At 39.6% G+C, this 24,854-nt stretch overlaps 1 protein-coding gene across 2 annotated transcripts in view; it reads right to left on the bottom strand.

Annotated features, from left to right (window-relative positions):
- Window positions 1–24,854, bottom strand: part of MPPED2 (metallophosphoesterase domain containing 2) — a 138,130-nt gene that overhangs the window by 49,309 nt on the left and 63,967 nt on the right. For both annotated transcript variants that reach the window (XM_073347782.2, XM_078853238.1), the window contains exon 4: window positions 10,565–10,790. In XM_073347782.2, the coding sequence (XP_073203883.1) occupies window positions 10,565–10,790 (226 nt within the window). The remainder of the gene's footprint in view (window positions 1–10,564; window positions 10,791–24,854) is intronic.

The raw sequence follows: 24,854 nt of genomic DNA, 5'->3' as shown, positions 1-24,854 counted from the left end.
TTCTGAAGGAACTCAAATATGAAATTGCAGAACTACTAACTGTGATATGTAATGTCACTTAAATCAGTTTCTGTACCAGGTGACTGGAGATAGGTAATGAAATGCCAATTTTAAAAACAGGCTTCAGAAGTGATCCGGGCAATTACAGGTTGGTAAGCCTAACTTCAGTACCAGGCATATTGGCTGAAACTATAGTAAAGAACAGAATTATCAGGTGCATAGATACACACAATACGTTGGGGAAGAAATCATGTGAAGGGAAATCATACCTCTCCAATCTATTAGAATTCTTTGAGAATGTCAACACGTATGTGAACAAGGGTGACATAGTCAATACAGCATAATTGGACTTTAAGAAAGCCGTTGATAAGGTCCCTCACCAAAGGCTGTTAAGCAAAGTAAGCAGTCATGGAATAAGAGGAAAGATCCTCTCATGGATTTGTAGCTGGTTACAAAATAGGAAACAAAGGGTAGAAATAAATAGTTTTCACAATGGAGAGAGGTGAACAGTGGTGCCCCTCCCCCCCCCCCCCCCCCAAGGATCTGTACTGGGACCTGTACTATTCAACATATTCATGAATGATTGGGAAAAGGGGTTAATAATGAGGTGATAGGTGAAATTCAATGTTGATAAGTGCAAAGTAATACACCTTGAAAAAAATAATCTCAACTACACTTACAAAATGAGGGAGTTTCCATTAGCTGTCACCACTCAAGAAACAGATCTTATAATCATTGTGTATAGTTCTCTGAAAACATTTGCTGAATATGCAGTGGCAGTCCAGAAAAGCTAACAATGTTAAGAACCATTAGGAAAGGGATAGATAATCAAACAGAAAATATCATAATGCTATTTACTATATAAATCCACGGTACACCCAGACCTTGAATATTTCATGCAGTTCTAGTGGCCCCATCTCAAAAAAGATATATTAGAATTGGAAAAGGTCCAGAGAAGGGCAACAAAAATGATAAGGAGTATGGAAGTTTCCCTATGAGGAGAGATTAAAAAGACTGGGACTGTTCTGCTTAGAAAAGAGACAACTAAGGAAGAACATGATAGAGGTCTATAAGATCGTGAATGGTGTGGAGAGTGAATTGGGAAGTATTACTTGCCCTTCACATAACACAAGAACTAAGGGTCACCAATGAAATTAATAGGCAGCAAGTTTAAAACAAACAAAAGGAAGAACTTCTCCACAAAACACACAATCAACCTGAGGAATTCATTGTCAGGGGATACCGTGAAGGCCAAAAGTATAACAGCTATTAGCCAAGATGGTCAGGGATGCAACCCTATTCTCTGGGTGTCCCTAAACCTCCAATTGTCAGAAGCTGGGAGTGGATGACAGAGGACAATGGATCATTTGAAATTGCCCTGTTCTGTTCATTCCCTCTGAAGCGTCTTGCACTGGCCACTATCAGACACAGGATAGTAGGTTAGATGGACAATTGGTCTGAAGCAGTATGACCATTCTAATGTTTGCATTTCATGCACCTTGAACAGTGAAATTACTACTGGTCAGTTTTGCTTTTTGTTTATAATCCATTTGACTTCCTCGTTTTTAGATAATAGCAGGAATCTGTTGTTTGGCTTTCCACCAAATGCAGGAGAATGTCTGCATTTTTAAACAACCACTAGCCTTTTTTGAAAACAACAAAAAAAAAATTTAGGTTTTAAAATCTACCTGTTTTATTTTATAAAAACCTGAATTCTGATCCTTGCATTTTGGAATATAAGCGCCGTCCTTTTTACTCAAGATAGACTAACAAATCAATTTGTGGTGACAGGACACTGTTCCAGTTGTTGATAATCTTCCACAAGTTTTCCACTAGCATGTAGTCACTTAAACATTCCTTAAGCAACTTAAAATTCAGCTGATTTTTCAAATGATTTTTTCCCTGCTAGTATCCCACAGCAATAAAAATCAAAATGTAAAAACAAAGAAATTGCAACAGATATCACAGATATCACAGATTTTAGTCCCATTTAACATAACCCATCCCTAGCAGCTCTGTGTACAGACTGATGAAGAGAGCATGTTAAGCACTTATACCAAATCATTCAAGTAGACTTGTTTTGCAGACTGATTAATAGAAACAAGCTCTAAGGACTAATCACAAGTCGAGCCCTGTTTGGTAGATTAATAGAACAAAGGCACAGGAGAATAAGGAAGGTTACAGTACTGGAATATGAATAAGGAAAGGTGAACACTGTGTAGTTTGATTGTTAGTACTTATCAACCAAAGACAAATCTTCAGGGCCAAGTCTCAGTATTTCACTTGTATATATGAATCACTATTCTGTGCTGAAGAGGCTCAGTTCTAATAGTCTGATCAGTCTACATATCTCAGGATGATCAATCTATGCTTTAACTCCAAGATTAAAAACACAGAAACAAAATCTTTCAAGGGAATGATGCATTACTCTAGTTTTACTGTAGGAATATCTCAATTTCATTTGGCATTTGCTGATTTCAACAGAAACTTCCAAACTTTTTTTCAGTTACAACCATAAACAGAAGAGCATATGTGACAGGTCAGACAGTGTGTGTGTGTGTGTGTGTGTGTGTGTGTGTGTGTGTGTGTGTGTGTGTGTGTGTGTGTGTGTGTGTGTGTGTGTGTGTCATTGAGCTGTGGTTTGGAATGAATGAATATTACTCAAAATGTTACTGTACTATGGTGACACATGCTAAGATCCTCTGCCAAGTCATTTTGATGACAGGTTTGTGAACCCTGCATAAAGATGCAAGGTATTTACCACCGTGTCATTTTGGTACGTTAATTTTGCTGACTCCAGTCAGGATACAAGAGGAGCTAAGACAGGGAGGGAAGGAACTAGCAGCTGGGACAGATAAAGTTCTAAAGATAAAACCTTACAATACAGCTGAGCGTGGGGAGAAAGCTTAGGCTTTCAGTGTCAGTTTTTTTGTTATATTATTTACCGATCAAACCAAACTTCAGTTAGGAGGTAAATTTGGCCTATGTACAATGTGTCTACAAATGTAATGGCTATATAACAAATGTATCTCTCTGTTCTATTTCAATTCGTTTGTTGTGTTTTTGTTTGTTTTAACATAAAATTTAGTGGTCCAGGTTAATAAGGAAAATGAAAGTTTGTGGCTGGTTTAGGATGTTGGGAAGTGGAAGCACACTGGAAAATGTTACATTGCACACATCATTAGAGGTGTACAATCTGTGTGTGAAAACCTCATTTCACTGAAGTCAATGGCAAAACTCCTTTTGACTTGAACAGGGCCAGGACTTCACCCTTTCTCTTTTATTCATTTAACCACAGAAAGATTAAACAGTTTGTGGTGAATTATATTGTGGGGGTTTATATATATGGGTTTTACATTATTTCTACATTTTCCAACTCTTTCCACAAGCTCGAACCTTTTCAAAGTTAGGCATATGAAAGGACCAGAAAATGTCTTTCATAAACATGACATAGCTAGCTGAAAAGTGTATTGAACAGGGTGTTTAGCTTGGGAAAAGGGAAAATTTGTTCTCCAGAGTAAATTGCATTAAAATGAATTATAGGGTTATATCAGCAACCAGCAGAGGGAGACAAAAACTGCTACAAAACTAAAATAAAACTGCAGGAGCACATAATTCTGGTTTACCATATAGTGGGGCAAACCACAGAACTAGAGTTTTCAGGTTAACGTGCATTTTGCCTATCTACTGCATTCTTCCACGGTTCAGAATATTGGATCCATCCCAAGCAGCCCCAGATGGAATACCGAGAAAAAAGGAAAAGACCAGTGCTTTCTTGTGACTTTTTTCCTTATGTGCCCAATTGTCTTTTGCTGGGTATGGAAACAAGATGTATTAAAAACTGTGCCAGGAAAAGGAGAATGAAAGGCTCACACCACCTCCTCCTCCCCATATAAATCCTGCATTTGATGAGGTGCACAGCCCAGTGCCATAAACACTTGCCTCAAAATGGTAGCAAGGATAAACATCTGCTTAAGTGTGTTGCTGGATTGGGGCTTTTGCTTGCAAGTTTTTCTTCTCTGACATTCCCATTATGCAGGCCCTGGCCACCTCCTGATTAGGTATCGAATGAATACTTTCTCCAGATGGTTTCCAGCTAGAGCTGATTTTTTAAAAAAAACTAAATGGAATTTTTTTTTAAACAGAAAATGCCTTTTTGATTAAATAGAAATTTTCATGAAAGATTCTGTTTTGGTCAAAAAAATTCAGGTCTTAACCAAAGAAGTTTTGTTTGCGAGTTTTGGATTTAAACCCTAAAGCTTCCAGAGAAAAATTCAACAAAAATGAATATGTTTTCATTGTGATTGAGATTTTTTGTGGGAGGGGAAAAAATTCATTGACCAGTTCTATTTCTAGCTACCTAAGAGGCTTGGCAAACTACTTGCATATCAGTTTCCTTCACTAAATCTGGCTGAAGAACCGCAATTGAAAAAACCCTTTAATGGCCATCTTTTCATTGAAAGTAGATCTGAAGCAGGTAATTCCACCTCAGAGAAGACTCCTGAAGGGGTCCATCTACAGAGATTCAACTTAGGACCTCTGGATCTAAAAGCATGAGCCTTTACTATCCATAAACCTTTGTAAGTAGTCTATCAGCCACCCTTTGTTATCATGGATACAACAACTGGCTTGATTTTGAGAAACTCTCACAAATTCCCAGAAACAATCCCAAGCATCACTTTAATTTCAGATCACACTTTTAAAATCATTTCCTGTTCTACAAGGTCTGAAATTATTGGTAGCCTAACTCCTATTCTGTAACTAAAAGAGCATTTTTTTTTTAATGACCAATTTTTGACCTAATTGGCTTGTAGGATCTTTCTCTTCTCGTGGCTGAGCTGAAGCACCACAGAAGATTAATTGAAACTTTTGCCTCCATTTGCACTGTACCACACTTTGTCAGCTTCTGCAAGCAGCCATAGTTCTGACAGAGCTTTCATGCTTGTCTGGTTCTCCTCCCTTTCAATGGTCAGGGCCTGTTGCTCTTCACACTGACTGTGACCCCAAGCACTCAGCTGCTCCCTAGGTCTCTCATGGTATGTCTACACTGTGATCAAGAACCTGCGGCACCAAGTTTCAGAGCCTGGGTCAGCTGGTTCTTTTAACCACAGGCTGTAGGGTTAAAAATGGCAGTGTAGACGTTCGGGCTCGGGCTGGAGCCTGGGCTCTATGCTGCTATTTTTAACCCCACAGCCTGACCCCTCTGAGCCCAAGTCAGCTGACCTGGCTTACTGCAGTGTAAATATACCCTTAGTAACCTCTTTCCTGGGACTTGAAGAGCACCACCTAATGTGGCAACTCCTGCACTCCTCAAGTAAGCCACTCAGACCCACATGCCCCACCTAATTTCCCCTTTCCCTAGATGAGCTGGTGACTGGATTTTTAGGGCTCGTGCCCTAGGTATTATAATTTCTCAATACATCACCAGCACAATCTCTTTTTTCCCCTCTACTCCAGACCACTATGAATGAATGGGTTAATCAACAGGAACTGCTCTGGTAGTGACAGAAGATAGGAAAGGAGAAAAATAAGGCTCATGAGTGCTGAAGCTATATGGAAAGAATTATTAAACCAAGCGCTGCCCTCCATCATAGAGTTTAATCCTATGAGGAACTGAGCTCCTCTGGATAGGTGCTAAGGGCCCTCAGCTCCCACTGAAGTTTATATTCTCCAGAGGTGCTCAGCTCCTCTCAGGATCAGATCCTTATAGAGGTGGTGTGGAAATATCAGAATCTGTAGTAATCTAAGCAGTGCTTGCTCCTCTTGAACGTCTTGCTGGGTGCAAATGCTCTGAGCTGCTCAATGAGATACCGCTTTGTACCACTGCATACAAATGCCACGTGGACCCATGTGCTGCTGCAGCACTCGGCAAGAGGAAAAGGAACTTTTCTGGACAGCTGCCAAGTGGAAGAAAAGCATCTACACACACACACACGCACAGCTTGTGGTTTTTGTAAGTGCAACTTTCATTTTATAATGACTTTGTTCTTGATCAGATCATACACACACTTACGAACAGCAGTCTCCCTTAATCTATTAACCCCTGGAGCACCACAGCTGATGCACATTCTGTCTCCACTAATTGTTGTGGAATACCTACTGTGCTTCATGAAAATGTTTAAGGAATCTGAGATGTATGGCATGTTGCCTTTGTTGTTTGGTTGACCACTCACTGACACTCATGGAGCAGTGAAGAGATTAATAATGAGTCCAAATCCTGTCCACACACCAACACAAACAGAGGTGTAATGAATGTTGTTAATGGTTTTTCATTTCAGCAACATGTCATCTGCAAGCAGACATGGTTTGTAAATTACACTAGTACTGAATTCTCTGCAAGTACTTACTCACTCCTTAGTCTGGCAACATTCCCACTGAAGTGAAGTCCTAGTGTAAACAGAATAAGCACTCCATTATTTGGCCAAATGTTTAGAGGTAGAGCTTTTTGAAAATGGTTAGTTTGCCGCTGGCTGGAGTCTTAGTAAAAGCGGTTAGGACACAATGCATTTTAAAATGATCTGCATTACAGTCTTTTTTAATTTGTTGTTGTTGTTAAAAAATAAAAATGGAGGCTAAGTTAGAAGTGAATCTGATCTCAGGGAGACTGAACAGAAATCTGTGACATTCCCAAAGAGGCAAAAATATAAACAACCCCCCCTGTAATTCTAGACCTGGGGGAATACATTTCTTCGATCTTATAATGAGAGAGCTGAAGGACAAATGCCAAGAAAAATGAAATAGGAGCCTGTACCTTTAAACACAACCACATCACAGCATTGTGTCTATTTGTTTAACACACACACAGAAGACCTTATGCTTTGCCAATACTATTCTCAACTGCTGACTTCTACTGAATAGATGCTGGAATTCCTGAAAGACTACAGCACCAACATAATGTTCCAATCTCCCTTTCTATTCGCCAGTGCTAATAGCAAGGAGGAACTTTATTGCTGAGCAGGGCAATTTCTGTTCCTTTTTCACTTTTTTTTTAGGCCCAAGTTAATTACCAAGACTATGAAAATAAAAAAATGAGACCCATTCTCCCCATCAGTGTATCTGAATCCTATCATGTGAGTTGCCAATTGGTTTTCTAATCCTCACACTCAATATCTGCTGTTAATTTGCTCGCTATTTCAAGAACTTGAAGACTGTCAGCAAAATCCACGATGCATTACAAAACTTATAATTGGAAAAAAATCTGATGCTTTTTTGACAGGGTAAACACAAAGTATTAAAGCACTGATCAGAACAAGGAAGCTGTAACAACTCAATAGCCATTTATACTAAAATATAATTGTAAATGCAGTGGAGAAATAAACATGCTCCGTTTCAACTCTTGTTACTGAAATATGTGCAAAATTAGGCCAAATGATGGTGTGAATCCAGCAATTTTACACCAGATTGAAACACACACGCACGAAAAATACTGTATTTTAAAGGAGATGACTGAACTGTGTGGTGTTGTTTTTCAACCTCCCTTGGCCTTTTCAAGGTCACATTATCTATGCCAATTAAAATTTTGCTTCTGAAAAAAAAAAAATTAAGGCACTTCCTCCAGAGTTACTAAAAAAAGCAAATGAAAGCCTTTGCGTCTCAGAGGTGAGCTATAGTGAGCTGTTTGTTCCTGACCTCTGGATCACCCTATAGATCAAATTCCTGGACACAGGAAAAACCCACTAACATTCATTAAAAGCAACTGGGAGGCCAGCTTTGTGTTTCTGTTCTTGAGACCTGACCAAGCTACAACTTGACAAAGGTGCAGGATATTGCTGAACAATGCAGCTGTTCCTGTTGGGAGGGGAAAGGATTTTCCCAGCTCAGATGCTGGAGATCCACAAAAAAACAGATTTACACGCTGCACTCTTTACTGGACACCTCAGTGTCTAAGGCCTATGACTGTGAAATTAAAGAGTTTTAAGAGTGAAATCATTAAATATCAATTATAAAGTTCAAAGAGATTTATTTATTTATTTTGTACTGGCTAGCTCAGGGGTTCTCAAACTGGGGGTCGGGACCCTTCAGGGCGTCACAAGGTTATTACATTGGGGGGGGGGGTCACAAGCTGTCAGCCTCCACCCCAAATCCTGCCTTGCCTCCAGCATTTATAATGGTGTTAAATATATAAAAAAGTGTTTTTAATGTATAAGGGGGGTTGCACTCAGAGGCTTGCTGTGTGAAAGGGGTCACCAGTACAAAAGTCTGAGAACCCCATGGCTAGCTATTAAGACTAACTCATACTCCTGAAACAGGTAATATTCCTGTTGAAATTGTTAGGAGTTTTGCCTGCATAAGGAGCTATACAATCAGATATTTCTCCACTAACTAAACCAGGTCCAGAGGGCAAAGACAGTATGAAGTGAAAGGAGACAGATTGTAGAAGTAGATTGTTATCTACAAACTTAATGGAAAATCTTCCCCCATGTTATTTCTTCAAGGTGCATCAACCAGCCTCCTAGTTAGGGTGTGAAAACGGCAGTTACATCCCCAGCCTCTGAAAGTAGGAGTTCAGCGAGCAACTTTAGCATGTCCCACCCTTACTCAGGAGGAGTCTTTCACTTTTCAGGGGCTGGTGCTCCATTTTCAACATCTCTGCAGCTAATGCCATTTAATACTCCCAGACCTATCAGGCTACATTCAAATTTTCTGCACCTCAAAGACTGTTGCTTTGCTCCACTGCACTCTCCAATTGCAAATACACATGAATGCTCCTGTGTGTTGTAAGTTATTTTCTACATACAATTTCTACTAAATTGTAAGGTAGGAGGCACTACTTGAATTCTCTTAGGTCTTTAGAAAGCTTTCAGATGTACCAGGAGTAATAACATGTAATGAATATGGACTGATATTCCTTTCCCATAGCTGCACTGAGTTGGCAATTTACATTTTCTAAATAGATAGATGAGTTATAGCCAGTTTTCCCAGTCTGATGGCAATTACTTCTTAGAAACCTCTGATGGGCTGAAACCCTCAGAATTGCAGATGTTATTCTTAGTTTGATTCCTCTTCTTAAATTAAAACCACTAGCTGTATCAGCAAACATGGATTTTTCCCTCTGAAAATATCATCTAAAATGCATATAAATTGAACTTGCCAATTTAGCTCAATTTAGGATTGGAGTGTCTTTTGGTTTAATGCACTTGTGTTCCACCTCTGAGACAGAATTGTGTATGTGTGTGTATTTTTATATATGTAGATAAAAACCCTAACTGAGGTAAGCAGACATATAAAGAACCCCAGTGGTTTCCTCCTTTTGGGGTAATCTGTATTTGAAGATTTATGATAGTAGCTCATGGTAAGTATGGAGGGTGGGGGTAATGCGGTATACCAGAAGAGCACAAAAGCTAAAAAAAAGTCTTTTCCACTTGTTATGGAGCAGTCTCCTCTCTGTAAAATTTTGAACAACAGACTTTGTGCATCCGATGCACCTTTTCCCTCCTCTGAAGGAGCCACGCAAAATGCAGACATCTAATTGGATTTCATGCTTTCCCAGTAGTTCACACAAGAGAAGGGATGAAAGCTGCCATTTCAGCATCAGCAGTCAGCATCCTCCAAACCAAGATAAGTAGACTCCCTAACCTAAAGGGCTACATGAATTTAAAATAGTTGTCTCATCTCAATTTCCCCATTCCCACTTGCCCTACACACATATTTACCACAATTCATCACAGTTTGACACAAATTACAGACTTTGTTGGACAGAGATTAGAGAAGTGTCCTAGGATGGATGGAGCTCAGTTTTCCTTTCTGGCAATGTATCCATTGCCATCCATGCACAAAGAAATCCCAGGATCAATGAGCTAAGGAGTCAGGTCATTATGAAATAAAATTAAGTGTTCAATGGCTTGTGCTGCATGCAGAATGTCATCCATACCACTCAGAGCCTCTTGTTAGGAGAACCTTTGTTCCTTGATCAGTTGTCCCTTAATATTTCATAATAAACTTCCTATCTTCACACGTACAATATGCAACATTTAAAGACTTAAAAGTACGCCATGGGTCACCATTATGAGTTCACGAAACAAAGGCATAAATCAGTACATCTATTCACATGTGCTGGAAGTGTATCATAGAGTCCTCTATTGTAAAACAGCAAATCACATACTGACCTAAGTTTTTACAAGTGTAAATGACTACACAACACACAAGGCAGTGGAGACTCAGGTTGTAGGGGCTGAATTCTGCCCTCGCTGGCACCGATGCTAGCTCACTGAATTAATGGGAACTACATGGATACAGAGAAGGGCAGAATTTGTCCACAAATTTCCACTAATCAAACAACAGGCAGAATAGATATAGATCACAACTCTTCTTTTCTTGCTCTACTCACTCACTCACACAAACAAATAATTATGTTTATCTTGATGCATAAAATCTTTACCACTACAATTAAAACAACACTGTCTGTGTTTTCATAGCTGTTCACAATGCATGGTTTACTTAAAGATACAGTACGGTTCTGCACAGCAGCACAACAAAACAGGACTCATTGCATTTTCAGTGGCAGTAACTCTTACTGTGGTTGAAAAAACAAATATAAACACAGGAAGTTTAAATGGAGACTTACCATGGGGTACCGTATATTCTGAATCCTTTAACTGTTACCTCTGAATCTTGCAAGTAAATACTGTTTGTCAGGAGTGACTGAACATTGTCAAAGTCCTCTGGTTTCAATTTGGACACAGAGGGAAAGCGGTAGTAATCCTGTTTAACAAGGTCTGCCATGAATTCCTTATCAAATGTCAGTTCATGATTCCCAGCAATCACTATTTTATATTCATATGGCAGGCTTCCTGAAATAACAAAAAGAGCACTTAATTAGCACATTTGCTTCCCACACCAGCAGAGCCAGCAAAATAAGTAGACAGCTAACACTGACAGAATGAAATACACAGGATCTGTGTGTATCTCCATGGGCAGCGAACATTATTAATGCTGTTGCTTTTTCTTTGAATGAAATTTTGTTAAAATGTAAAAGTAATATCACACAAAGAAATGTCATAACCAAAGGCATGTTCTGCAAAATGAAACAAAACAAGCTGGCAGGCATGCAGACAGATCCTGAGCTGGTGTAAATCAGCTCAGCTCCAAAGGCTTGAATGGAGATACAACAGCTCTGAAGATCTGGCATACTGTCTGTTAGTACATGGGATGCGCTGGAAGTCAGCAGTCCTGGGTTCCAGTCTAGTATGCAGTGAGCATAATGAATGAATGTTTGTAAAGTGCTCAAAGGAAAGGCTCTATACTGTGTATATATTAGGTATGATTACTTATCAAAGGTATATTTTACAAGAGTTTAAGGATGCCGAAATACCCATTGAGCAATTTTATTCCCATACTCTACCCTGTTCTACACAGCGCCTAATTGAGATCAGCACTCCATCTTGAGATAGATGCTGTATAAGCATATGGTAAGAGACAGTCATTACCCAGAAGGGCTTACAAGCTAAATGGACAAGACAGATAAGGAGAAAGGAACTGAGGCACAGAGAGCCTATCTGTAAAATGGGGATAATAGTATTTCCTAAGGGCCTAATCCAAATCTCACTGAAGTCAATGGGACTGGCCTATAGGGACAGATTTTCAAGGGCTCAGTACCCCCAGTTGGTGCCAGATTTCAAACAAACAAACAAACGCAAAAAAATGTTGAAAATAGTCATTTATTTCAGTGCCTTAACAAAAGCTGAGTTCTTTTCAAAAAATCTGAACCAAAGTGGCTTGCCAAAAATCACACAGAAAACTGTCAGAGCTTCGAATAGGCCTTTGATCTCCTCAGTCCAAATGCAGTGCATTAACCACAAGCCATCTTTCTTCTCTTATAGAAACTCATTTAGTTTAGTGCATGTTCCTAATGATCACTAAGAAGGGAGTGATTTCACAAAGGTGATCGGTTCCTTTACAAATACCATGGATTAGATAGACCAATAGATAGCCACCTCTTCTTACTGTTCTTGCCCTACTTGGTTGTACAAACTGTGAAGGAAAGACTAATATTCTATACTTATGAATACTATTCTAATAAGGACATTACAGCCCCAATTCTTTAGTCTTTGCACTCCTGAAACTCGCCCTGAAGGAATACAGGATTGGGCTCTACGTTTTCTTGCCAGCACTATCCCCCATAAACACACACAACTTTCCTATTTCAAAATTTGATGTGCAAATAAAATCAAAAAGCTTACTTGAAAAAATAATTAAAGAAATGTTTGTGATAGTCAGACTAACTACCCCACTGGGGCTTATGGGGAAAGAGTGAGAATTCTCTCCCTTTCAATATTTATGGCAAGGAAATGGGAGTTCAGCAGGATTTTTATGCGAACATTTCCTGATCAAAATTCATTAACTCTGGGTAGAAAAATAAAAAGCCATAACCCCCCCCCCCCCAGAAACACTAGACATCTTCATAGATTCCTAATGTCTGAACAAAATGCAGATCATACATATTAATAACTCTCTGTGGTGCTGCATTAGACTACAAGCTGGAGGAAATGCTACTGGGCATTTGTCACTCCTCTGCAGTTTATGCCCCATTCCCTCCTCCCTCTTTCCCATCTCTGTCACATGCTGCTCTGCAATTCATTTTATTTAAAAACTAGGACTGATAGGTACCTGCTCTCTGTGACTCCTGGCCACAAGACAAAATTGCTATTTTCTTCTCTCTCAGGAAACAGAAACGATACCACTGGCATGAAATTTGATAACTTGTCATAACTATCAATCCCCACAAACAAAGCTAGCTTTGGTGAAATTCTTAAGAGAAACTGTATGGCGACGTTAAAACCAGGTTTCTGCCAAGTATCAACATTTGCCAACTTCAGTGGAGAAAACTTCCAGCCACATTCTGGATAAATGACCAGGTTTTACGTTTTCCCATTTAGTTTAATGAGATACTTCAAAATTAGCATACCACTGAGCTCATGCCCAATGAAAAACTGTACATTTTACCTTCAGACAATTTTTTCTTGAGCCAAACATCCCAAGCTGAAGAGTTCACTTTGGAGTCATGCCGAACACAGCAGACAAACTGCAACTGAGTCACTGTTATTTGAGTTTACAAATGGAATGACATACATGTATATGAGCCCAAAAGAACGAGGGGAAACTAACAACGGGCTTGATCCTGTAGTTAATGGCAAAGTCACAAACTAATGACTGGAAGGGACATGTTCGATCATGGAGTCCTGTCCCCTGCTGTCACAAGTAACCCCGTCATATAATCCCTTTCTTAAATGTATCAAGCTCCAACTTTAATCTAGTTAGGTTGTTTGCCCCTGCTACTACTGGGAGATTGTTCCAGAACCTTGCTCCTGTGATGGTCAGAACCTTCTTCTAATTTCCAGCATGAATTTGTTCATGCCCATTGTGCCAACACTGTCCTTTAAAAAGCACTTCTCGCTCCCTGGTGTTTACCACTTCCCACCCCCAATGTAGATATAGATAGCAATCATAGCCCTGCTCAGTCTTCATTTTGCATACTTATTTTTTATGTAGTGCTTTTCATCAGTAGATCACAAAGTGCTTCACAATCTTTAATGTATTTATCCTCATAACACACCTTTGAGGGAGAGAAGTAGTATTATCCCCATTTTACAGATGGGGAACTGAACCACAGAGAGGCTAAGGTTTGAATCTACAAAGGTAGTAGGTGCCTAGCCCCCCTCCCCCAGATTCAGGTGCCTAAGTCCCATTTTTAGGCTCCACCGTGATCCACAAAACTCCTGCTTAGGTGCCATCTAACTTGGCACCTAAACTCACTCAGCTCCTACATTTTTGCAGTAGAAGTTCCCTAGGCACCTATGTTTCTGCCTCTGGGCATTTGTGATATATGTACCTCTTGATCCAACTGGCAGAGGGCACAGGTGTGCACAGAGTTTTAGAGGGATTCCCTGGGTCAGTTATATGCAAAATAATTCAACAAAGGCATATGAAGTCTCTACTGAGACCCAGTAACACACTGGTTGGCGTAACCACTGCAACATGAATATAAGGATAATTTTAAAGGAGGTACTTGCCTACACTGGAAAATAAGTTCTAAAGGTATGAAAGTTATAGCAGGTCACCAGAAGGTGAAAAACAAAACATGTTCCTTTCCGATAAGACGTTTATCTGTCTGGTTATATGCAAACTGAGTATTGTATACCTCACAATAGATACCTATTTACATACTAAGCCCCCCAGCTAATCACCATTGAGAAACTGACAAGAGATTGCTAAAGTTATAGGAAGGAACACACAGCAGGACAATGTCTGGTTTATGAACAAAGATCAAAGGACCGTTTTTCTATATCTAGGGTTGCAAAGAGACACCCTGATATCTTTCACTTAGGAAGTAAGCTGACAGTGGGCTTGCTTTGCGAGTGGAAGATCACAGCCAACCCTGGCTGTAATAGGCTGGAAGGATTTTGGGTGAGCTTTTGCTCTTATGACAGAACAGTGTCCTATTAGTTAAGTTTAGGCTCTAGAACACATTATGATTTCATTTCATATGTAACCCTTCGTTGCCAGTATTTCTGCTTGCTATCAATTGAATCCTCATTCTTTGTTAAATAAACTTCTACTTTCTTTCTCTAAAAACAAATCTTGGTGCTTTGTGTTAAGCAGAACTATGTTCTGTACTGTAACTGGTAAGCTGTGGTGTACTGTTCCTTTGTGAACAGAGGACCTAGGAATTTTGTGACCATCCAGTGGATCAGGAACTGGGAGACGCTTGGAGCACTTGGGGATTGAAGTGTGCCTACAGCTAACCTGTAAAGAGAGAATGGGGCCTGTGGTGGCCTAGAGGGAAGTGCTTGTGTTGCCAGAGGCTGGTGGAGTTGGGGAGCTTACCCACAGTAAGCACAGAAAGGCTTCCTCACACTAAGAGCAAGTACAAGTTGGGTGCGTCACAACTCTGAATATCCCCAGAAAGCATCACAGCATGCACACTGTTATTTCACTCTAGGTGTCTGGACACCTATCTCCTGCCTCAACGCCAGTGCAATCCATGAACTGGGGGAAGGTAGGCGTTCCTCTTCTGAACTTGCCTGTGAAGCCTGATCCAGGAGGCACTTTCAGAGGTTGCCTAACTCCATGCAAAATAGGATGAGGAGAAGCTCCCTTTAGCCCAGTTGTTAGGATACTCAACCAGGACGTAGGAGACTAGTAGTTCAAGTATTCGCTCTCCCTGATGAGAAGGGATTTGAACAGGGATCTGTCAGGTCAGTGCCCTAAGCCCTTGGCTACAGTCTCATTTTCCGTAGCCCAATTATTTAATTAAAGAGGAACAACTTCAAGAGGAGAGATTGAGGGAACTGACCTCAGTATACTCCTTACGCCCAGTCTGTTTTGTGCGAAGGTAAGCTGCCTCTGAGAAAGCCTTAAACCGCAGAGTGCCTGTCTTCTCCCGGGTTTAAGGATTTCTAGCAGAGATAGGCACCTATCTCCATGAGAGGGGCAGGGCTTAGCACACATCCTTCTCATCGGCATCTCCATTGGCTGGTTTAGGTGGCTCCTCCCCTCACTGTGCTGGCTTTGTGGATTACATTCTAAGGCGCCTATTTCTTCCCAGGCATTGTGTAGGGTGCTTAGGCACCTAACTTAGGCATCGTGTATTGCAGTGTTGTTCCTGTGATTTTCTAGTGCTCCAAAGTCAGGGATTGTGACACTGAACATCCCAATGCCTAAGTGTAGTATACTAAGACAGTACTGTGATAGCATGGACACTGAAATGTACATCCACATCTGGCAGTGAAGCAAGCATGCCAGGATAGATTGTATAGCATACCCTCAAGATGTTAGCTTGATTAGTAATCAGTTATGGGCACGGTTGTATTGGCTTGCAGTCTTTAAATAGCATACACTTCCTTTTTTTTAATGCATCAGAATGAATGTGCTTCATTCTATCTTTAATCATTCATGGGACAGTACTTGTGTTAAGTACGTTTAAATGCTTAAATACTTTCATTAGGTACCACAGACCTGACTTTGCTCCACAGTTTCTTGACTTTAGATTCTGCCAGATTTCTTTTTCCTTTTCTGGGTGGTAGGGGCATAGAAGGAGGCTCAGGAGATGGGGGGGAATTTTGCTCTGAAAAAACAAAAAACTCCTGCCCCAAACATATATATTACTAAATCTGTTGAAAGCCAGCACAGGCCCATGAAAAGCAGAGGAGGTCCCTTCCCCTAGGAAAGTGTATATAGTACTAATCAGAGTAATAAATTACCTCCAATCAGATTATGTATTTGTACACCTCATTCAGGTTATCTCCTCCTGAAAGGGCCCCGATAATGCAAAACATTCATTCCTTCTCTGTGATACAACTTATGAAATATTCTGGCATGTTTTCTTTTGGCAACGGTGCCCTTCTTCTATAATCTGCTGACCTTTTATGTTTTATATGGAAGCATAAGCACAGTCACACACAAATCTCCTACTCAATGGTATCTCTTGCCTAGATTAATCTATATGTATCCACATTCAGGTTGTTTGGTAGCTCACCGCAGAGAGGTGCAGGGTAGCACAGTGCAGGCTTTGATTGGCATTTCCCCATTTTTTCTTCATATCACACATACTAACTTAACAGAGTAGTTCAGGAAAACAGTAATACTACTTATTCTCAATTATTCCATGAGATTGCTGGGTAGGGAGGGATCCATTCCCAAGCTGGTGAAGATGCCCGATGCGTTTGTTGGAGTGAGCACTTCAAAAACCACAGTCGCAGACTCACAAAGTGACATCTGGGGTAGTGGCACACTTTGCTGTTTGTTGTTATTACTTTTGATTGATTATATGGAAATGGGGCTTTACTGCTGTCTATAGCTGTAGTACATAACATTGTAAATGTATTTCAGTCACAGATATTTGTCTGCTGTCCTCTCATTTTTACAACTCCTTCAGTGCTTTTCATCTAAGGATCTCAACATGTATTACAAGCATTAATTAACTAAGCCACCAACACCTCCATGAGGTAGATAAGTATTATCATGCCCTCTTTACAGGTGGGCAAACAGCAGCACAGACTGGCTAAGGGAGTTGCCTGTGGTCATATAGCGAGTCAGAGTCTGAGACTCTCAATTCCCTGTTCTAACTACTACCAAATGTACAGGGCTTGCAAATATGTAGAAGCAGCACCGAACATTCTCCTGTAACTACAAAGAAGCTCAGAGATCAGCAGGGAAATCAGCAGACCACAGACAACCTTATAGACTGCCAGTTGTTTCTCCGTGCCATTCCTTGCTATCGACGGCAGAGCTCACAGAGCAGAAGGGCTGCCATTGGTGGCCTGGCTGTGGCTGTACACAGTCCCCCCCAACAAGGTGAGGGCATCAAACGCTGTAAAGTGGAAATGTTGTTCTGAGCAGCCGTAATGCCTGGTAGATCGTCAGGTGGAAACTCCACTGGGTTTGGAGGTCAGTGTGAACAGCAGCTTCACCTCTAGCTCTTCCCTGCATGTGGCCACCCCTACCTCCCAAACTCACGATGCCCCAACTACACAGTGGGGCCTTCTGTATTTTGAGAGAAGGCGGGACAATGCCTCAAGAGCTCTGCTCCCTCCTTCCACATGGAATGGATGGATCGAACTGGTATCTGTGCCAGGTTTTATAATACATGCTAGATTCCCCACTTGCAGGGAACAATAGTCCTCTGTAAAAATTAGAATCCAAAGCAGGATAGAAGGAGCGAACATCTTTCCTTGGATTATACCAGCAATGAAAAAGCTCTGGCTGCTCTCAGAATAAATATCCCTCCCACTATTCCCTGCCCTGCAAAATAAAAAAATGCTTTAATCAAATAATTAAAAAAAGAAAATGACAACTATATTGGCCAAACAAGCTAACAGCTTAATACACATTTCCAACCATTCACACACACATCTTGACGACATAAAAAGAATGAAACAACTCACAACAATAAAATAGTTCAAACAAAACACATATGAAAAACAGAAACACAAGTTCCAGGCATAGTTCCAGGACACTGAAGACAGCCCAAGTCCCAGAACTCTGCAAATCTTCCAGCTGCAAAATATTCCACCAGGTTTTTTTAACCATCAGTTCACAAATACCTTTTTAAAGCAACACTTGGTTTTGGAAGTGGGTGAAGGGAAAGATAAAAAACACATGGAAAATATATCAAGGTGGGCAAAAGAGTAAAAGTTTAACTGTTTTGCTTTATGCAAAGAAAACATCGGACCACAGTATAGAGAAAAGTGAAGGCGGAGATCCTTGGATCCCTGTGATAAATCTAAAGCTTGTACATAAAAGCTCCCCTTTGTTGAAAAGGTTGTTAGACACCACAGAAAAGAAATGTTATGTAAGTGCAAGCTCTGCCTCTGACCTTTCACTCTGTAACCGTCAGGCTTCATTCACTTTCACAAGGCCTGACAGCTCTAGCGTTAATACTCACACTTGCTGATCGAGCCACACAGCAGGTTCAGACTGCTACCTTCTCCTCTGAAACTCATGCATTAGGGTTTCTTCCATGCTGGTAATGGAAAACCAAGTCTAAGAAACATTAAACACAAAAAACTACGTTACAATAATGCCAAGGTTGAGCCATAAACCCACAAAAGCAAGGAAATGTGGAGTGAATCTTTGTCTCATCACCCGTAACTCAGTCCTCGACAGCTGAAGCACTGTAGCACATAAGGCCTTCCACTGGAGTCCACAGCACTAGGAGATGTTACTTGACCTGTGTGGTCCCTGACCAGCAGTCTTATGCTGCAGAACCAGTGGTGCTCAACAGCAAATATTTCTATCCACAGATCTGGCCCATACAGAAGTAAAATATATTGTATGACAGTGACATGTAACATCACCAAGTGGAGTAGGACCCCTGAAACAGGGCCACATACACTGCGGTATCTAGTTACAAAGGGGCTGATTTAAGGATGCAGTGACAACAGTAACTTGGAAATTCCTTGCTTTTATGCGTTTATGTCTCAACCGCAACATTATTCTAATGTAACTGTTTGTGATTTATATCTGGGGTTATTTTTGTTCAAAGAAAAAAAATGTTAGTATGACAGTAAGATACAATCTTTTGTTTCACCATTGATGCCACAGCCTATTTACAGCTGCACTGACATCAGTTATTTTTTAACTCTCAAGTTAGTTTGGAAGTTTGTTGGGATAATGTTACTGAAACCATCTCTCTAGCGGAGTCCAGTACGAGAAGGTTTTCACTAGATCTTATCGACTGGTCCACAATATTTGTTTGTCATGAAGTTGGAATAGAAATTAGGCATTCTTTGAAAGCCACAGCATAATTTTCTAGCTGAAAGTATTGCCAATCCGAGTGTTCAAAAACCATGAGCCAGCCCTCCAAAATCATGAGATTGGCTTAAAAATTATGGGATTTATAAAATACATTTGGAACTCTTTTTATTGGCCTATTGGTGAGTGAGCCTTTACGATTAATGTTTTCAAGCTTTTGTCCAAAATGAGGAGAGCTAGAAAATTACTTTAAAAAAGGTGAGAGTCTCATATAACACCACCAGGAGATGGGGCTTTAAGGAAAATAACAAATATCATAAAAGTCATATGAAGTGTCAAGAGTTAGGAACACTGTCCTTAAAGTCTACCTTTAAATTTAACAATGTCTGAAGGGCAATATGGTCATTGCATCATGCAATGGCTTTTTTTTTTTTTTGGGGGGGGGGGGGTCGTCATTCATTTTTAAAATCAATCCTTGTAAAAAAAAAATGTAAATCTGCCAATCACTCTAGGACGTCATTATAAACAATAGAGGGCACAAAGAGCAGGCCTCACATGATTGCTGAGTGCTGTATGTTTGCTTTTAAAAGGATCCATTGAAATGAAATAGCACTAACTTGGGATAATATAAGGGTTATAGGCCAGGTTTAGCCTTCATTTCATCTGGTGAATTGGAGTGGCGCTCCACTGAATTAGGCCGAATCATTCCAGATTTACACCAGCGTAAATAAGATCAGTCTAGTCCCATATAGTTTAAATGGAGGAGGGGGGAGTTCCTAAAGAACTTAACATTATCCCTTTGAACCATGGACATAAAATACTAAATATATTAGGATATTACACATTAGAGCTGACAAATTCCAGACACATTTTGGCTCAATGTTGTTTCAAATGGCTGAGATATTGAACTTTGGATACAGAGCAGACAGTGGAAACAAAAACTCAAACTTCATTGTACCAGTGAAGTGAAATGGAAATACTCTTCTAGAACTTGATTAAAACTAAATTGAAAAAGAACATTTTTGGTTAATATTACATTAGGCGAAAATACAGAAATGAATTATAATACTATCTAAATCTAATAAGAAAAAGCCATCTCAATTTCAAAACTTTCAAAGCATTCTCTATAAATGCATCACAGATCAATTTACATGGTACTTTTGCCAATAAGCAAAACCAAATCACAGGTTCCAATTGGCTTAACTCATATTGGAAAGTGCAAAAGCAAATGCTAGAAAATGCAATTACTGCAAACAAACTCCATTTTCTCCACTCGGGAGGGAATTTCAGGGAACATTTTATTGCCATCAAATAATATTTCTAAAGGCATAAATACACAGTTCTATTTTCTTTTCAGAGTCTCCATTCACTATATAACCTAATCCTCTATAAAGAAAACCTCCAGATTTTGAACTAATTCATCAGAAGTGGATATTACCTTGTGCACATTGACAGGGTGTCAATTTTAATAATATGCTCTTTGCATCTTAAGAACACCAAAAACCAATCATCGGTGCCTGACACAAATAGCTAATACTTCTAATAACATCCTCTTTCATTTCTGTAATTTACAATTCCAATTAAGCTTTTTTTTTTTTAATAAAAAAAAAAGCGATCAGAAAAGGAGGTCATCTTCAGAAACAATTATACTGAATGTAATTAAACTAATCATCATTATCATGGAGGAAAGCCTTGGTATTTTCCTGTATATATATTTCCACACTTCAAAAGGCCAACAAATGCTACTACTTAGAATTTCACATTAAAAGACAATCTTTGTTTTAAAGAAAGACCTAAGACGACTGGAACCTGATACTTCACCGCTTACTCAGGCTAAAAAAATGCCCTGAAATCAATGGAAAATTTTTTTTGAATAAAGACTGCATTACCCACATCCAGATGTGGGCCAAAAATCTTTACTGGTTTTGTATGATAATTGGATCCAATTCCCACTGATATCAATGGAGAGACTCTCACTGCTGTCAACTGAGGTGAGATCTGGATCTATAACTGAACAACTCTTATTGAGAGTTGCATCCAAATACCAAAACTCTCCCTTTTGTCTTTTTTTCCAGCTCATGAATTTGTTCTATTTATTTTATTGCTAAGTTCTAAAACCAGAGACCCACATTCTTCGAGGTCTACAGTTCATATGCAACAGTGTTCACACACATTTATATGTATCACACCTTATTATTATGTCCATTTAGTATTTTTTGAAAAACAAAATCCCTCTATACAAATCCAAAAAATTGCCTCGATTGTTCTGTATCCTACAAAGACAGTTACAATCACATATACAGAGAAGCCTTGTAATGAATTTTTATTATTAAGAATAGTTGCTAACCATCATTTTTTGCAAATTTTCAGATTTATATTTAGAAATAATAAATTTTGTTTTTCAAGAAATAATAAGTTATTTGGAGCAGCAACTGTCATTGTTTATGTACTGCCTGGAATAATGGGGCCTGGACCTGTCTGGCTACTAGGCAGTGTCGCAATACAAATGTTAAACATAATTGAATAAAGTACTAATGAGAATCATTAATAAGTCATAACAATACTAAGGAACAATAAATACAAGTAAAAACACAAACATAAGAAGAAAAAGATACAGGGTAAAATTTGTGAAAGCATCTAAGTGACTTAAGTGCATACGTCTCCAACTTTCACTGGAACTTTGGCTCCTAAATCACTTCTGAAAATGGGACTTTGGGCTTGTCTACACAGAAACAGTTAGGAAAGTTCATCCAAATTAAAATAAAAAGTGTGAATTTAAAGTGGCTTAGTTGTACAGCACTAAACTCCTGTGTGAACACTCTTAAGTTATGTCTACACTAGTACTTTTGTCAGTAAACTTTTGTCGATCAAGCGTGTGAAAAAAGACACCCCTTATTGACATAAGTTTCACCAACAAAAGTGCCGGTGTGGATAGTGCTACGTTGGTGGGAGACACTCTCTCACTGAGATAGCGACTGCCACTTGGTGGGGTGGTTTAATTATGCTGATGGGAGAGCTCTCTCCAATCGGCATAGAGCAGCTACATCGGAGACCTTACAGCGGCGCAGCTGCAATCGTACAGCTGTGCCATTGTAAGATCCGTAGTGTAGATGTAGCCTTATTGAGAATTAAAGTGGATTTAATTCAGTTTAATTTACTTCCAAAGTGAATTATGATAAACTAAACTGAATTAAGGCCACTTTAATTCTGAGTATGAGCATCCACACAGGAGTTTAATGCAGTTTAACTAATCCACTTTAAAAGTTAATTCAGATGAACTCCCTTAAACTATGTCTATACTGCGCTGCAGTGTGGGCTATAAGGGTATGACCGGCAGAGCACAGCGAAGTGTTGTGCGCTAACTGCTCTGTGTGGACTAAAAGGTAACCAGTGCACATAGTCTTCTTTCAAACACAACTAATATTAACATGAAGTAGGTAGGTATCTTTTAGTTTGTGTCAGCAACATCCACAGAGAGCAGTTAGCATTCAACACTTCGCTGTGCTCTGCAATTCACAACCCCACAACCCACATTGCAGAACAGTGCAGATAAGCCCTCAATGTCCCCATGTAGACAAGCCCTTAGGCTCCTTAGCCATTTAGGTGCTTTACAAATTTTTACCTCAATATCTTGTGTGTGCGTGTGTTACTTGTTAACATTTGTGTAATAAGAACATTTGTAAAAGAAAATAATATATATTTTTTTAAATCTTCCTTGAATTTAGTTTGGTTTGTTGGTTTTTGTTTCTTTGTTCTCCGAAAAGGAGAAAACAAAAAGCTGAACTAACCCCACTTCCAGCAGCTGATCAATACCAACCTGACGGCATTCCCTGATAACCCTTCTTAATGTATCTGATCTCACAATAAACCTGATGGTTCTTTTCCTGATTTTTCTACAGGGGATGAAAACAAATGACTAGTTGCAGGAAAGATGCTATCAGCAGCTACAGTCAATGTAAAAAATATATTCAGGTGCCAGGTGCCTGTGAGCTACTGTTATCCATCATTTATTGCCTCTTTCTATTGCCCAGGTTCAAATTTATTATTTTAAATAAATCTAAACATTCCAGTACAGTCTCTCGAGATGAACCTGGATACCATGAGTCTCCTGAGCCTTGTACGGAAATTCCTTGTAATAATCCAACCTACTGAGAGGTTTTTTAGCTACTAACATGACACAACCAAATCATTCCAGCTGCTCCTTATTATTTCAGGCAATCAAGTTTGTTTGTTTTTTTAATCCTTATTTTTATTTATTTATTTTTCTAGCCACCTACAGATGCCTGTGGAGAGTAACACCTCCCCACAGACATTTTCCATGAAAATGTAGGGTTGCACAGTAACCGTAACCCTCTACAAAACTCCCCTCTTGACATCCACAAGGAGATCTGTACAAAGAGAGGACTATAGCAGGATGGTCTAAAGGAATAACCATGGTACTGGGGGCCAGGGACTCCTGAGCTCCAATCTTAGCACTGTCACTTTGTTCTTGTTGCTGCCTCTCTGTGTATGGCCTTGAGCAAGCCATTGCACTTATTTATTTAATGGCAGTTCCTAGAGGCACCAACTGAGCTCAGGCCTCCACGGTGCTCGACACTATACATACATATGATTATAGACTGCCCCTGTCTTGAAGAACTTAAAACCTAAGGCCTTGATCCTGCTGCAAATGACTCTCTCAGGGCAAGGTCCTATGCCCGCATGGCACCTCAGTAAAGTCACTTCCCATACAGAGACAACCGCAGGATAGGGGCATAGACAGACAAAGGGTGGGAGATAGTAAGTATTATAATCTCCATTTTATGATAGTTAACCAAGGCACAGCGGGATTAAGAGATTTGCCCAAGACCTAGAATTACCCAGGAAATCTTTGGCAGAGTCAAGATAAAACCTAGATCTCTTCTGTTACAGTCTATTGCCTTAACTACAAGACCATCTTACCCATCCATTTCTCTCACCTTCCTCATTATTAAAATGGGGATAATATTAGTTACCCCATTCACAGGGCTGTTGTGTTAATTAAAGTTCACACAGAACACTGAAGTGGTAAAATGCTAAGTACTGTGACTATTTCTGTGCATCTGAATTCACCGTTTATTTTAATGAGGTTCTGAAGTAGTTGAGTTCTGCTGCAAATGCCGTTTTCCATCCTGTATAAAGATTTCTTACACATTCAAAGCCTTGCTGGAAAAATATACTCCTGCTCCTAAATGCCATTTGTAATAGTGTGTTGGGCAGGCAGCATTTTGAATTTCTAACCTACTGTGTCTTCTTCAATTACTCTTAACTGACCCTATTCACTTATCCTTTTCAATTCTAGTGTTTTGTTAAATAAAAAATCAACCTCCTATTGAAAGGAGTGATTTGCACACCTTTAAACACTACAGAATAGACTAGTACACTTAATCAGAACTAGCAATTAATAATGCAAGCTAATATAATCACTACTCCACCCATTTAAGAAATGGTAACAATTTATTTCTTATGTATATTCCTTTACGCCAAGGTTTTCGCCCCTTCACCTAAAAAGTAGCCATCACTGTTTTTACAGCTGGCCTCACGGAAACACTTGTTTATGAATGGCTCTACTGCTTCCATTATAACTTTATGCATGTCCTCCGAAGTCATTTGGTCAAATGCCAGACTCATTTTAACATCCATAG

This window comes from Lepidochelys kempii, chromosome 6, assembly GCF_965140285.1.
Source record: "Lepidochelys kempii isolate rLepKem1 chromosome 6, rLepKem1.hap1, whole genome shotgun sequence".
Classification (NCBI taxonomy): Eukaryota; Metazoa; Chordata; order Testudines; family Cheloniidae; genus Lepidochelys; species Lepidochelys kempii.
The sequence above is the reverse complement of the archived record's forward strand: the minus strand, read 5'-3'. Positions and strand labels throughout refer to the sequence as shown.